Source organism: Conger conger, chromosome 5 (genome assembly GCF_963514075.1).
Source record: "Conger conger chromosome 5, fConCon1.1, whole genome shotgun sequence".
Taxonomy (NCBI): domain Eukaryota; kingdom Metazoa; phylum Chordata; class Actinopteri; order Anguilliformes; family Congridae; genus Conger; species Conger conger.
In genome coordinates, this window is record NC_083764.1 from 5,253,646 (window position 1) to 5,268,872 (window position 15,227).

General features: G+C 46.8%; 1 protein-coding gene across 1 annotated transcript; it reads right to left on the reverse strand.

Annotated features, from left to right (window-relative positions):
* Positions 1-820: 820 nt before the first annotated feature.
* On the reverse strand, positions 821-14,679 carry myb (v-myb avian myeloblastosis viral oncogene homolog). The gene is made up of 15 exons (XM_061242989.1): positions 14,521-14,679; positions 12,493-12,610; positions 12,027-12,098; positions 10,930-11,022; positions 10,075-10,295; positions 9,409-9,628; positions 9,085-9,153; positions 8,591-8,695; positions 6,695-6,919; positions 4,809-4,939; positions 4,592-4,706; positions 4,048-4,170; positions 3,470-3,568; positions 2,780-2,887; positions 821-2,202 (listed from the first exon to the last, which is right to left on the reverse strand). The coding sequence occupies exons 1-15, from the start codon at positions 14,544-14,546 to the stop codon at positions 2,092-2,094; spliced, it is 1,836 nt and encodes a 611-aa protein (XP_061098973.1). The 5' UTR covers positions 14,547-14,679; the 3' UTR covers positions 821-2,091.
* Positions 14,680-15,227: the final 548 nt, after the last annotated feature.

Here is a 15,227-nt window from a genome sequence, read left to right on the forward strand (position 1 = left end):
CCTGTCCTCCATTTTGACTCTACCATACACTAGGACCTCCATCTCCGCCCACGGACCTGGGGGAAATACATAATGGTTGTGGATTCAAGCACTGTTCTATGCTTTACTGAGCTTGTCAGGTCATTAGAACCCATGCAATCCTCTGACAAAGTGCAAACCCTGCCTTCTGGTCAACTGCACCGGGTGGAAGTAAGTGGAGCACGGTAAAGTATTTGAATCCAAAAACAATTGCATAATAGACCCAGGTCTGGTTGGCTGGGCCAGACACAGAGACGGAAAGATCCAGAAAACTCCTGAAGCAGTAGGAGAAGGCTGAGCTCCAGACAAAGGGGAGGACGGTTGAAACATTTGCATTTTTATGTTGCCGTCTGATATGGCTTTGGCGTAATGGTCACGTTTATACTATCCCAGACTCCCTGCCCCCACCTGCTACATTTCAAGTCAGGTAGTTGTCTGGCCAAAATTCAGAAATTCAGCCATCTCCCTCTTTCACTGGAACAGCCTTTCAACAGTACACTTCCCTGGTGTAAAATCCAGCTATGACCAGCTTGACATTACCTGCTACCAGTGGTTTTTTCATGATTTGCATGGTAAAAGGTGGTGCTGCCTTGGAATTCTAAACCACTTGGACTAGCCACCCATTGGGAAAGTAAAAAAAAGAAAAGAATGAGAACAGGATGGTTTAAGTCATAATTAATATTAATATTCTCATTAATTTCCCAAACTTCGAGCTCAATAATGTATAAAAAGTACAGAACCCTCAGACATCAGACACGAGTACTTTCCAAAGCCAAAACACAGAAGAGAATACAACAAAAACTTAATTTCAAAACACACTTTTATTTACAAGGCAGTACCCAAAGTTTGTATAAAAAAGATAAGCACTGGAAGCTAGTATAAAAAAGGCAGCACAAATAATACATTTTCTCAGCTAAGTGTTCGTCACATATTTGCTACAAAAGTTGTAAAAAGCAGAATATAAAATGTATTCAAAAAATTATAAAAAGAATGATAAAAAACTGAGTATCAAAAACTTTTGTCCCCTGGAACTACTGAAACTGTGGTCCCTCAAACCAGTGTTTATGAAAATATTTTCGGAGAAACAAATTCTCCAATTCTAGTGCAGAAACGTTTTCTTTGTAAATGTTTAGTAAAACTCTATTTGGCATTAACCTAATTCATTTGCTAAACTTTTAGCAGCAACTTCTCCTGGCTCTTTTGGCATTCATGTTATTAAAACAAAAAAAGAAAACAAAGGACAGTTTGTTCAAACAAAAAAATTGTTTCTGTACAGTATTATTAAAGCGCAAGCTGAAAAAAATTACACAAATAAAAACCAAACAAACCAAAAAAAAAAAAAGCATAGACACTAATATGGTTCAAAACCAGGAATTTAAAATACAATACAGAGATCATACATATAGATATATATTCTTAAATATTTCCCAGTATTAAATTTGGTCATTAATAATGCTTGGGGAAAAATAGAAAATACTCTCACAGCCATAACATACTGTCGGGTGTATGGTTTCTGTCAATATTAGTGCGTGACAGGCAATAATAATAATTATTATTAATTATGAAAATTAAATTAAAAATGAATACAATACTGGAGGGAAACACTGCTTGTTTTGCCAATAGATAAACAGTTTTGTGGAAAGAAATAAATTATTCAGGTTGTTCTTTATATTAATATCCATAAAAATACATTTGACAGTTCTCATTATAAAAGACGTTCACCTAGGGAATTTAGGCGTGTTTTTTTTTTTTTTTTTTCGTTTAGAATAAAGAGTAAACACAGGAAAGCGAAATCTTTGGTTGGTTGAAATCCAACAAGTGTAAGCACAGGGTTAAAATGCTAATGTGCTTCTCCCAACTGTTGTACCACAACAAATAGTCTCCCCGGCCCGCCTTCCGAGGCACGGTACAGGGACGGTTGACGTTTTAAAATCAACGTGAAGTGTTTTTTTTATGTTCAGTTTCCGCAATTGCTTTGGGGTTTTTATTTTGTTTCTGTAAGGGGGGGGGGGGTTCGTTCAAGTCCATTTTCACATGACTAGCGTCCTGGTAGGGAAAGTGTTCAGTCCATTTTTACATGACTAGCGTCCTGGTAGAAAAAGTGTTCAGGTATTTGCGAGTCGGCTCTGAAGCCAGGATTTGATCGTCCGCCTTCCCACAAGCCACTGCTTCCCATGCGGACAGCTGTTTACATTACAGACAAAGAGAGGGAGAGAGACAGAAGAGAGAGAGAAACAGAAAGAGAGAGGAGAGAGTAAGCAAGAGCGAGGGAGATAGTGAGAGAGAGGGAGAGAGAAAGAGGAGAGAGAGGAGAGAGAGAGGGAGAGATAACATCACATGGTCAGCTTTGCATAAACGATTGTCCAGTACCCTCATATATCTTGTCTATCCCGAGGCTGTGTCATCAGTGTCGGCTTGACAGAACACCAACAGTATATACTTGTTATGTAAATTGAGGTTTTTTTTGTTGAAGAAAAATACTACAACTAAGTTATACTCCTGTAAGTGAAGGAGCTCTTTATGTGACCCAAGGAACTAGGAAGATCACGCAGACATGAAGACAGCCAGTTAATGTTTTGGAAAATACTACGTAAAAAATAAATGAAACGTGCATATAACGTGTGTTTTGACGTATAATAACCACCGCTCCATTCACAGGGCCATGGCCTGGTGCTGCTGCCATTGCTAACTTTTTTTTACTGGTATAACTGACATTATTTCTCACTGCAAAATGTTCACTTTCCAGAGCACAATGTGTTACCTGTAGCGGGCTGCCCAGAGCCTTCCGGGGGATGTGGTACGCTTTAACGTGATTGTCTCCGTCTTTTTCCAACCCTGCCATCATTAAACCCGAACTGGTCAGGAGATCCTGTAGGGAATTAAAACAGACCACCGTTAGCACTAACCCCCTTGAACAGGACACTGTCAGCACTAACCCCCTTTAACACCACACCATTAGCACTAACCCCCTTTAACAGGACACTGTTAGCACTAACCCCCTTTAACAGGACACTGTTAGCACTAACCCCCTTTAACAGGACACTGTTAGCACTAACCCCCTTTAACAGGACACTGTTAGCACTAAACCCCAGGACACCGTTAGCACTAAACCCCTTTAACACCACACACAATACACTGACCCAGAAAGACATTAGATACTGTTGATAGACTTAGAAATGTAATGTACAATGTGCTTATAAACCACAGGCAGACAGACAGACAAGATAGATATAAATAGAAAGATAGATGAGACAGACAGACAGACAGACAGATGAGATAGACAGATCAGCAAATAGGAGATCCGCATTCTTTAGTAGAACACTACAGGTGGGAAAGACTCTTATTGTGACAGAAGTGACCCAGAGTGACCCAGAGTGACCCAGAGGGACCCAGAGGGACCCAGAGGGACCCAGAGTGACCCAGAGGGACCCAGAGGGGGTGGCAGACGCACCGGCACATCCTCCGCGGAGCCCGTCGCTGGGAAGAGCTGAGCCTGTAGATCTCCTTCCCCCCACTGGAGGCAGTGTCTCCTCTCGCACGGCGAGTCCACCTGCAGACACACCCAAACGCCCGTCAACCCCCTGACAACCTGCCGAACAGCACGCTTAGCCTAGGACAGGGGTCTGAAGCTCCGGTCCTGACGGGGGACACAGTCCCCTGCTGGTTTTTGTGATTTCCTTTCCATCAGCAGGAAAACCACACAAAAATACATACATTGGCATATATTTTAAGCATACGGCAAATATATGGCAATATATGTTGCTCCTTCCTCAAATATATTTCTTATATTTAAAAATATATGAAAAGTGCCAATATTTATTCTAGTGTCAATTTCTAATATTTTGCCTATATTGCTAAACATATCTTACATGTTTCTTTTTCCATTATAGGAATTTAGGCCTTGTGTGCAGACTCTATTGGCCAATCAGACACTTAAAAAGTGCAGGAACCAATCAGAAAGCAGCAGGCCCAGCGGCCCTGCGGGACTGGAGGGTGAGACGCGCGCTCAGGGGGATTGTGGGAAGGTACCTCCTGTTTGATCTTCTTCAGGATGGGCTGGGAGTCGGACTGGATCCCGGAGGAGACCTCCGCCTCCATCGGCTCCTGCTTGATGGCGTCCGCCAGGGTCGGCTCCAGGTGGGAATTGTGAGGCTGGAAAAGGCCGGAAAAATTCCCAGTGAGCCGCAGCCGGGCAGTAAAGGAAGGAGCAGAGAAATCCGGGCGGAGGACAGCGAACACGGCGCCATCCGAGCCCGTGGCTCCACGGCCGAGGGAGGCAACACCGTAGAGGACCCAAAACCCAAGCTCTATTTGACGTAACCTAATGTATTAGATACATTTATTTTTAGCGGCAACTTCTCAGAGATCGTTGACCATTCCGGGACCGTGAAAGTACACTGCTCTTTACTGTTAGCACTTGAAATTGTACTTCCCTCCAGGGTCTTTCAGCGCTGGTTATGGGTGTGCTCTTTGCACTTCGTTGTACGTCGCTCTGGATAAAATGCCTGCAGTGTAGTGTAGTGTGGTGTAATTTGATGTAATGTAATGTGATGTAATGTTGCTCTCTGCTCACCAGCATTTTTAGGGAGTTGAAGTTGATGTCGTGGTGCGCCAGCGCGTTCCTGAACGGGGTCGGGGTGCGAGGAGACGACTCCATGATGGAGCGTCGGAGGTTTGGGGTCCTGAAACTGGGGGGGGGGGGGGGAAGGGAGATCACCATGAGCTCACCAAACTATCGGTGATTTCGGCATTTTTGGAAAACGTCGCGGGCCGTGGCCGGGGAGACTTACATGTCGTTCTCTTTCTGCGCTTTGAGAGAGTGGTCGCGCAGTAAGGGAGAGATCAGGGACTTCTGGTTGCACCCCGCGGAGTTCAGGCCGTCCATCTCTGAACTGTCCGGCGTCCCTGACGGGTTGAAAAACTGCGGAAGAAACCGGGAATTATGGGTAAGCCGCACAACATACGCCGCTGAGTAAAAGCTCGGGTCAACATATCACGGGGAAATTTAGTGCAGTATATTCATCGATCTGTAGCACAAGCTGAGTTTGAAGGACACATAGAGAGCGCATTCAGGGTTGGCAGCTGTCGTGAATCTGTTCCAGAGAGAAATTTATTATTCATGATCCAATGCCTCATATAATTTTCCGTCATCAAAAGTGATTATGTAATTACTGTCGCAAACCACACAATGCATGTAAAACTCAAAACAGAATGAGATCACTGCCAACCTAACTGGTATATGAGAACAGGTTTGACAATTTTGCTCCCATAAAAATTATACCGTATTTGACACAATTCCCCCTCAGGACAGAACACTGCTTTTTTTAAAGCGGCTTCGGAACAGCCTTGTCTCGTAGAAACTCAACTTGTGCATTTGTATATTGAGATTTTGGAGAAAAAAAAGAAAGGAAAGTAAATAAAGACTAAACATCGATCTAGGTGATTCAGTCAAAGTGCAGAATCTGGAAGACTTAGATCATGAAGGTTAGACTCCTAAGGTGGACGGAATGGTGAGAAAGGGACAGCGAATCAACAGGTGCCCTGGACAACAGAGAAATCAACATGTGCCAAAAAAAAAAACGATTAGTCATTCGCCTCCTAAGATGGAGATTAGTTCCTCTACTGGTTGGCTTTTAGCCGACTGGCAGAAGCTGCCGGAAGCTTAGCTACCTGCGACGGCGAGAAGGGGAGGATGTGTTTGATTGGGGAACGCTTGGGGGTGGAGCAGACGAAGCCGGCCAACGGGAAGGGGCCGTTGCTCCCCGGGCCAATGGGAGAGGAGGAGGGCTTTGAGCCCTGACCAATGGCGTGTTTGCTTAAGCCCCTATTGGCCGGCCTGTGCCCACTGCTCTCCCTGGGCGGCGCGAGCTCCGCCCCTTTTCTGGGCGGGGTTTCGCGGGAGGCCTGGCGGGGCTTGACCCAGGAGTCCTGAGGGAGGGGGGAGGCACACAGCGTTCAGGGCCAGTTTGGGGACGGGGGAGGGGGGCGTGGGACTGTGGGGCCAGTTCCAGGGTGAGCTGGGGTTGTTGAGGACCAAACACTCAAAACTGGGTCCTCCCTGGGTTTCTGGTTTGAACACATTATGTACTATCACTTTCAGTAGCTTCCCTTGGGTGTTTCTTTTCCACCAAGATGGCAACATAGTGAAAAAGCACAACGTAAACAGTTCTTCACCATAACAGACAACCGTTCTCTTTAGGCTAGGGGTCTGCTGCCCTGGTCCTGGAGAGGCACAGGCTCTGCTAGCTCTGCACTTAATTAACCAATTAATTACATTACATGTCATTCGGCTGACACTTTTAGCGACTTACAGTTGATTTAGACTCAGCAGGGTTAAGGGCCTTGCTCAAGGGCCCAACGGCTGTGTGGATCTTATTATGGCTACACCGGGGATCGAACCACCGGCCCTGCAGGTCCCAGTCAGGGTCCATAACCACTGCACTACAGGCTGCCCCAACATGCGCCTCTCCAGGACCAGGGCCTTTTTGATGTTCTGCTGGACTGTTTGGTGGAGCACATCCATTGCTTGGTGAGGACATTCCGGGGGCCATTAACGGAAGTCCACAGTCACCATCTCTCTCCACATCTCCTCAAGAGAGCCCACCTCTAACTCCCCGCCCCTCAGAAGCGAGGTGATTGGGCGGTTGACGGGTGATTGGCGGGCGGGCGGGCGTACCGAATCGATGACGGAGTCGATGTACTCGGGCAGGGCGGACAGGTTCCCGCCGCGGCCAGAGGAGGCGCTGCCCTCAGGGAGGCAGCCGTGGTCCAGCGGGGGGGTCCGCACCGCCTGGTGCTGGTGCTCCCCCAGACAGGAAATGGCCACGCCCTCGCCGCCCAGAGAGCCCCCGCTGTCAATCATGGCCGCCCGGGCCCAGCCCGTGTAGCTGGGCATCTGGCACTGAGAGGGGAGAGAGGAGGAGAGAGGAGGAGAGAGGGGGAGAGAGGGGGAGAGGGAAGAGGGAAGAGGGAGGGAGAAAGAGGAATATCACATGGTCAAAATGAGTCCATTACTTCATAAATCAGAAAGAGAGGTGAAGAGAGAGGGAGGCAGAATTATACACTCTAAACGTAAACTATGACAAAAACTTTTGTTCTTTCAGTGTAAAACTGCTTTCATATAATGCTCTGTCGATATATACTGTATGTACTCGACGTCAATAAAGATTGCTACTGAACTGAACCGAGATGAAAGGAGGAAAAGACAGAGTGAGAAACTGAGAGAGAGAGATCGACAGGGAGAGGGAGAGAGAGGGAGAGTGACAGAGGGAGAGAGAGTGAGAGAGGGAGAGTGAGAGAAAGTGAGAGAGAGGGAGAGGGAGAGTAAGAGTGAGAGAGGGGAGAGAGAGAGTGAGAGAAAGTGAGAGAGAGAGTGAGCGAGAGAGAGAGAGAGAGTGAGTGAGAGAGAGAGAGAGAGGGAGCGAGAGAGAGAGGGAGAGAGCGAGGGAGATTGACAGGGAGAGGGAGAAGCAGAAAAGGAACTTGGCTCGTGAGGGGTTGCACAAGCCGAAGCCAGCTAGGACTTGAGGCAAGATAAGGCGATTGCATCACCGTAGCAGTTTGAATGCGAAATCGTCCCCCCAGATGTTTCCGTGCATTAAAAACTCCGCCGGGCCTCAGAACACCGCGCTCGAGCCAGCGCTAGCCCTCACGCGAGAAAACCACGGAAGAAGAGGAGGCTTTTACTCCGGACACAAACTCAACCATGGGAATTCTGATTGGTTTAGCCAGGGCTGGTCAGCCTACAGGCTGACCCATCTCTTTGGGCTATGCGAGGAAAGCGAGTCGTGTCCAGACTGGGTTTAGCGGCGTCGCTGAAGCGGAGAGCGCAAAATCGTGCGTCCGTCTCGCGACCCAATCCCGTGTGAGATTTCTGGCCAGCAGAGATTTCTTGGCCTGTGCTGACCTTTATGGCCACGTTCGTCGCATACCCGTCAGTATATTTACTAAATTAATAACGCAGTTCCTGCGTTATAATGTCAGGGTCATAGGAGACATGTGAAGATGGTAGAGGTGAACTCAATATCGCTTCTGACAACGATCGCATCTCAAAAATCTGGGAGAGATCCCGCCCAGTGAGAGCAGTGGGCACAGGCTGGCCAATAGGGGCTTAAGCAAACACGCCATTGGTCAGGGCTCAAAGCCCTCCTGACAACGAGTCGAGCAGAACACCAATGTCTCCTGAAGGTTCTGGCATTAGCAGATCAGCAGGAAGGAGCCCCAACCTTTGAAGACATATATTTTTTATCTTGTAAAGAATAAATTAAAACCTTTAGTTCAGGACATCCAAGGGATTCAGTCTTCTTTATACAGAGAGCCCCATATCCACCACCCCCTACCCCCCCCCACCCACTCTACTCCAACCTCAATGAAATGTAGAAATGCTCATTTTTTTTATCAGCACCGTATCCATTACACAACTGTAGCCACACTGAAATAAGCAATTTCACACAATGGTGCAATATCAGAGTTATTTAACATAATGTTTGGGGATCGAGGTGGGGGGGGGGGGGGTGGTGGTTGGTGGTCGTGAACTTTGACCCTACGATGTCACGTGTGCCGGTGGTCTTACCGGTAAGGTCTGCTGGCCTCGCAGTTCATGTTCGGTGGACATCAGCAGAAGCTCGATCTCCTTCACCCTCTTCTCTTTCTCCGGGTCCTCGTCGTTATAGTGTCTCTGGGAGTCGAGACAAAACGAAAACGATGAGGCGTCCGCTTTAAACGTTTTCACTTTCCTACGTTCTCAGAAAACAATAATAATTAAAAAGGTTTCCAATAAGAACCCTGCGGTTCCGTAGAGGAACCCCATCTCGTTAAAGGGGTATCTGTGTCAGGCAAAATAGTTCTCGGTCTGGGAGCTTTCACACGTCACACTGGCGATAGAGCAGAACCATCACGGTTTTCTTGCTGATGGTTTTGCTTTTGTTTCTCGTCTCCAGTGCCACCCCCGCGTTCAGCAGCTCCACCTTTCACCTCTCGGCAAGCTGCAGAGTGTGAAAACACAGCTTCCCCTAGCCCGGCCCGAGAGACTCAGGGCGCCCCTGAAAGAATGAAATCAAGCCTCACTTGTATAGCAGCGGCTCCTGCCTGGGGGATGTTCAAGATGTTGACGTGCAAGGACACAGGAAAAGGCACCTGCAAGAGCCAATCAGACGCAGAGGGAACAAAACACGCGTTAGCCTCGACGAACATCTCAGCAGACGATGTCACTTGAGGCACGTACTATGACATCACAATGGTGCGAAGATTCCCTCACCGCAAGTAAACGTGCTATCTCTACAAAATGGCTGCCATCCTAGTTAATCCACTTTACAGGAAAAAAAAGAAAAAAGGCAAGCCATCTGAGAACCCGGCCAATGAGTATAAAGCGTGGATTTGAGCGTCCCCTACCCGTTGGCTGTCCACTTGGAAGAACGAATAGTCAGGGCTGATGGGGGAATGGGCTGGGATCTGCGAGGGAGGGGAGGAGTGGGTGAACCCCATGATGTGGTTGGCCTTGGCGTAGTTTGCATTGAGGCCCTGCTGGCTGGCTTTGTGCTGGAGGTATCCTTCCTGCTCCACCTTCCTCCGCATGGTGGAATTCCAGTGGTTCTTGATAGCATTATCAGTCCTGTGCAAGAAAAATATACATACATATTATATACTTGACTAAAAACAATATTTAAATGTAAAAATGTGGCAAAACTAGATCATGGTAAGAATCACGCTAGATGCAGCTCACTCTATGCGTTGACGTACAGTACGTTCTGGCTTTCCCACTGTAGATGCATCTCAGATTAAAATAAATGGTCAGGTGTGAAAAAGAGGTCAAATTAGCCATAGTGCACCCACCACCAGTGGTTAGCATGCTAGAACCGAACCCACCACTGAAAGCTTCAAAAGGACACTTTGAACTACAATGCATCCCACAGTGCAAAAAAGTATTTTAATTTTTTTTAATGAGACTTCAAATATAAGAAGTGTTGGCCCTTTTTTCCAAGCATGCCCCAGTGTTGGCCCTTTTTTCCCAGCATGCCCCAGTGTTGGCTCGTTTCTCCCAGCATGCAGCTCCCCTACCTTCCAGGCAGCAGCTTGGCGATCTCGGCCCATCTGTTGCCCAGTTTCTCGTGAGCCTGGTAGATGATGCGGTCCTCTTCCTCGGTCCAGGAGGTCTTCTTCACCTCGGGGTTCAGGTGGTTGTGCCAGCGTTCCCTGCACTGTTTCCCGATGCGGCCCTTCAGGTGCTTGGCGATGACGGACCAGCGCTTGGGACCGTACTTCTGTACCAGCTCGATCACCTGCGCAGAAGGGAAGGCGTCCTGTCACCAAAACGCTCCTGCCCACCAGGGCCGGCAGAATGGGGCGCAAATACTTCAAAATACTTCAAATACTTCTCCGTGCTCGACTGATCTTGCCTGGTGCAATGGAGCCAACCAAGAGGAAGCTTCTTTTTGAGAGCATTTCATAGGATCCAATACACCAGACAAGCTCAGTCAAAGTGTAGAATTTGAATCCAAAACAATGAAGTCAAATAACCCTCTATTGTCCGAGAAGCACTTGCCGTGAGCAGAAGGTCAATAAAATAAATAAGGTTACGAGACAAGGCATATTACACTGGCTAAGATTCATATCTGACGTATTACCCTGATAGAGAGACTAACAGAAGAAATGAATAAGATGCGCAATGGTGCAGCGGGACGGGGAACCCACTGGGCTTGTTCCTGGCACAGACTCCCCGACAATACACACATTTTCTCAAAATCAGAAACACTAGACCACTGTCCTGTGAAAGGTTAAAGACGACTTCACGTTCCAGTCAGACAGACGGGTGAAACGACAACTCCAGGATTAATTATCCTGGACAATGATTTATCAGAGAAACCACCGCCAGAGACAAGATCATTCATCGCCCTCTCTCTCTCGCTCTCTTACCCGCTGGTCTTCCTCCTTAGTCCAGGGTCCCTTAATGAGTTCTGGGTTCAACACCTTCTGCCATCGGTGCTGGCACTGTACATCTGTGCGGTTCTGTTAGTAAAATCACAAAAAAAAAAGAAGCTTTAAAAAAAACGGCGCCGCACTGTGGCCTTGGTTACACGGAGCCAGTGTTTCCGGAGGTAACGCGGACTCCCGCTCCACCGGCAGGCAAACAGGTCGGGCCGCCCTGGAGCAGGGGGGCGGATTTCGGGAGAGGAGCCAAACATCCTCCCGGGGGAACGATCTTACAGGATGCCCCCCCCCCCCCCCCCCCCGTCCCTCCGGAGGAAAACCCGGAGGAGTCCACGGCGAAAGTGAAACGGTCGCGCGCGCGGGACTCCTGGAGGGCCAGCCGCTGTGTGGCGGGGGGGCGCGTGAGAGCAGCAGGTGCCCCGGGGCGTCGCCGCGGCGGCGCCGTTAAGAAATGAAACATTCGCGCTTTCTGATTCTCACTACGCGACCCCGCGATTAAAAAAGTTTTATTTGGAGAAATGAAATCGCGGACTCCAGAAAGTACTCTAGAAGCAGGTGCAAAAGTGCCACGGTGGTACAGGTCATTAAAATAGACTCTCTTTCCCCTTCTCTCTCTCTCTCTCTTTCTTTCTCTCTCTCTTTCTTTCTTTCTCTCCCCCCCCCCCCCCCACCCCCCCACCGATCTCTATGTCGAATCCAAGAGCAACACATCACTGCTTCCAAACGAACGTCATCCTTGGCAATATTTTCACGCCTATGCAAATACGCAGGGGTCACCAGCCAGTGTGTGACAGGCTCATCACACAATATTCAGACTGTGCAGAGATGCAAATCACCCCACGGTGGTGGATGGCATCGCAGAACCTCTTTGGTGAGCAATATCGCTCCCCCCTCTTTGCACGCACCCCTTTCCTGTGGTTCAGCACCTACTGCCCCCCCCCTCCAAAAAAAAAAAAACTTCTGCCACAACTTGAGCAAAACGCCACTGGGTGGAGCTTATGAAACTTAATGGGCAGAGATCTAACGCGGTTGAATAAATATATATACGACAGTATCAATGTTGAGAAAGATGTGCTACTTACAGGAAGGAAGCTGGCAATGACTTTCCAGTCTTCACACCCATGCTTCTCAACCAGCTTCTTCAATTTTTCATCCTGATGGCAAAATAAATGAAGCAAAAGCAACACAAATTTACTAAACTTTAAATGTAAACTAAAACTCTAAAATGCAATGCTTTTATAACCACCATTATGGACCAACAGTGAACGCGCATCTTTAGTTCTGTGTGTCGCATATACGGCTGATTGATATAAAGGAGTTAAATTTTCCCAGTAAACGTTACACGCTTTTATTTACGTTTATGTCTGAAATGTCTTGTTTTTTTATGCTCTGATAGTTCGACACTAAATCCACAGGTGCTGTTTGAAATGAATCGTTTTGACCTGCCAATCTAACTGGATACCAGCCAATGGGATGAAGGTTATGCAATATTAGTTCTGCCAACCCCCCACCCCACGCCCCCCCAAATGTTTATTTGCTTCTGCTTACCTCTTCCCTCGTCCATCTTGTTTTGCCCAGGTGACGTTTCCCAATCTTTGGCAGCGGCCCATCGTAATCGTGGTCGTACATCTCGATATCATCATCGTCTTCCTCACTACTGTAAACACTGTAACAGAAAAACCAAAGTCAAACAAAACAAACCTCTGCTTCCTTTGTTTCCTCTGCCCTTTTATTTTCCATTCATTTTTAATTTCCCGGCTTCCACTAAATAACCTGCAATAATTTAAAAAACAAAACAGCAGGTGACAGAACCTGTAAGTCTTGCAGGATCAGGTACAGGCAAAGTGAGGTGTAAGGTACATATTTTGAAAAACTGGTTCTTATGTTTTTGGTTTCCACAGATACATCGACAAGGATTGGCCACGTTAATTATTTTCTCATGACTGGTGCATGTTGGGACCTGTACATGTATTGTTAGACAACAGGATAATCACCCATTTGGCTGACGGTCAACCAATCAGGTTTCTAAACAGAGTTGACTATGGAGGACACTCCATGCCGGATATAATGTCCTTTGTGCACAATTGTTATAACGCGCAGAGTGCTGGAACAATCACCAGTGTATTTTACTGTACGCACAGCGTAAAGAAAGGATAGAAATGTGTAGATTGTGATCGCTATCTCTGAGCAAGCAATGTATAATGTTACTATTTTGCGGTTACACATGCACGTACTCTCATTAATGCGAAGTATGGACAGATAATAAAATTTGCAAAAGTTTTTTACTTATGACTGGAAGACTGACTAAACGGTACATGCGCGCACGCACTGAATGAATCACCCGTAACCATCCGTAACAAAATAAGTATTGTCTCAATTAAGAAACCCCAAATTACAATACATTCACACAATGTATGAATATGGAGTACTGCAATAACTAAGAATAAAAGTTCACACGCTCTTTAACGTTCAAAGCTTTGAGATTGCACTTCACTTCACGCGGCACAGCGAGGGTTATAGGAATCCAACGTAAAACATCACATATAGCACAAAAAACGGTTAATCTTATATCCAGCATGCATGGGGTTATCGACAAAAAAAAACCGAACAGGAGAGTCAAACAAACTTGCGCACAGATTCGCTTCTCTCACGGTACCAGTTCAATGAGTTGCCTCACAGCGCAGTTTGTCACTTTCACGCACTAATCTCTGTTCTGCCCGCACGGACTGCGCGGCCGTCAGATCTGAAGTGCACTGCACGGGTACTCATCAACCTCAAACGACACATTTAGTCATTTATTGCTCGTGTGTATAGCCTATATAAATGTGTCACAAGGCAGTTAGCATTTGTTTTACATAATTAAGGTTGCCTAGGTACGAGTTTTGGTGGGGAACGCTTTTAAACATCACGGCCCGAGCACATTTGTTCATTAGGTTCTGACTAAACACAAACTTACACACACAAAAAAACATCTCAAAAAGAATAAAGCACCAAGTTATTTCTAAGAAATTTAAAGCCAACTTCTCGTAGTAGGAACGCATAACGGAAACATTCACCACCGCGCAGGCAGTGGCACAATAATAACCGCTAATTTCTGAGATTTTCACAAATGCGATTATTATTGTTTATTGTTCAAATCGTTAAATGTTCCCGAAAGTGGGGAAGTAAGGCTCCGAAAACGAGCCTGTCACCTGACGTGCGCCACCTGCTTCCACGCAGAATGAATGAAATTTAAATTAACCTGCAGGCACCGAAGCATCGCAGCCTACCGCGCTCCACTTAGAACACCTGCCATATGTTCACCTGTTCACGGCGTGCTTAACAATAACGAAAATACACATGCAGCGAAAACAATGAAAATGTTAAAACACTTTCATTCATTTCGCACGTACACTAAATGCAATGACTCTAGACGGGTCAGCCAACCGCGCATGCATTCTATTAATTACATCATACAAATACATAAATTGCATAAGCACGTGCGTCATAAAAGCTTATATATATGCATTTAACTATTTAAAAACAAACAAACATAAAAAGCATATTTGGGGAAAGTAAAAATCCACTATACTGTACCTGTGTCTTGGCCGCCTAGCCATCATCAATGCACGGAGGCAGGAGTAGTTGCTGCAAGTGTTCGGCTCACGACTCTCGGACTCTCAGGAGGAGGAAGCAGGCTGACATTAAAAGAGTGAGTTTGAGTGTGGCGGTGTAAAGTAAACACGTCCCACGAAACACAAAGCACCCAAACCAAACCCCTCCTCCCCGCTAAATTTGGCGCCCCGGGTTTGCGCAAGCGCGCCCTTGGAGCCCCTGAGCCAAGAGACCGAAGGCGGGTTTTCGGCAGTAGTCCCCGCTAAATGCAATTATTATTAGTTATTATTTCTTGCTTCTGGCAGGGGTGGGGTGGGGGTTGCTGTTACTCGGGACAATGTAAACAATTAAGGACTGAACTTGGCGTGGGCAGCTGCAGCGATTTGTTGGGAGTGTAGGCTTTTTTTTTTTTGTGTGCCTCCGCTGTTGCCTGTTGCTCCGTTTCCGCAATAGCTAGCTACTTTCAAACATTTGGTAGGCTAGCTGCGTCTCGCTTGCACTTTCAGAACATTAAAAACACTATTTACAGTAGTACAATGTGCAGAAATACTCGTTTAGCCTATATGTTGCGTTTAGATCACTGTTACACTGACACGTGCTGATCCTGGCATTGCCCTCCGTATTATTTTACGGAATCAATTACTTTCACTTTATCCAACCGCAGAGAAAGCGACCTCTTATCGCTTAAA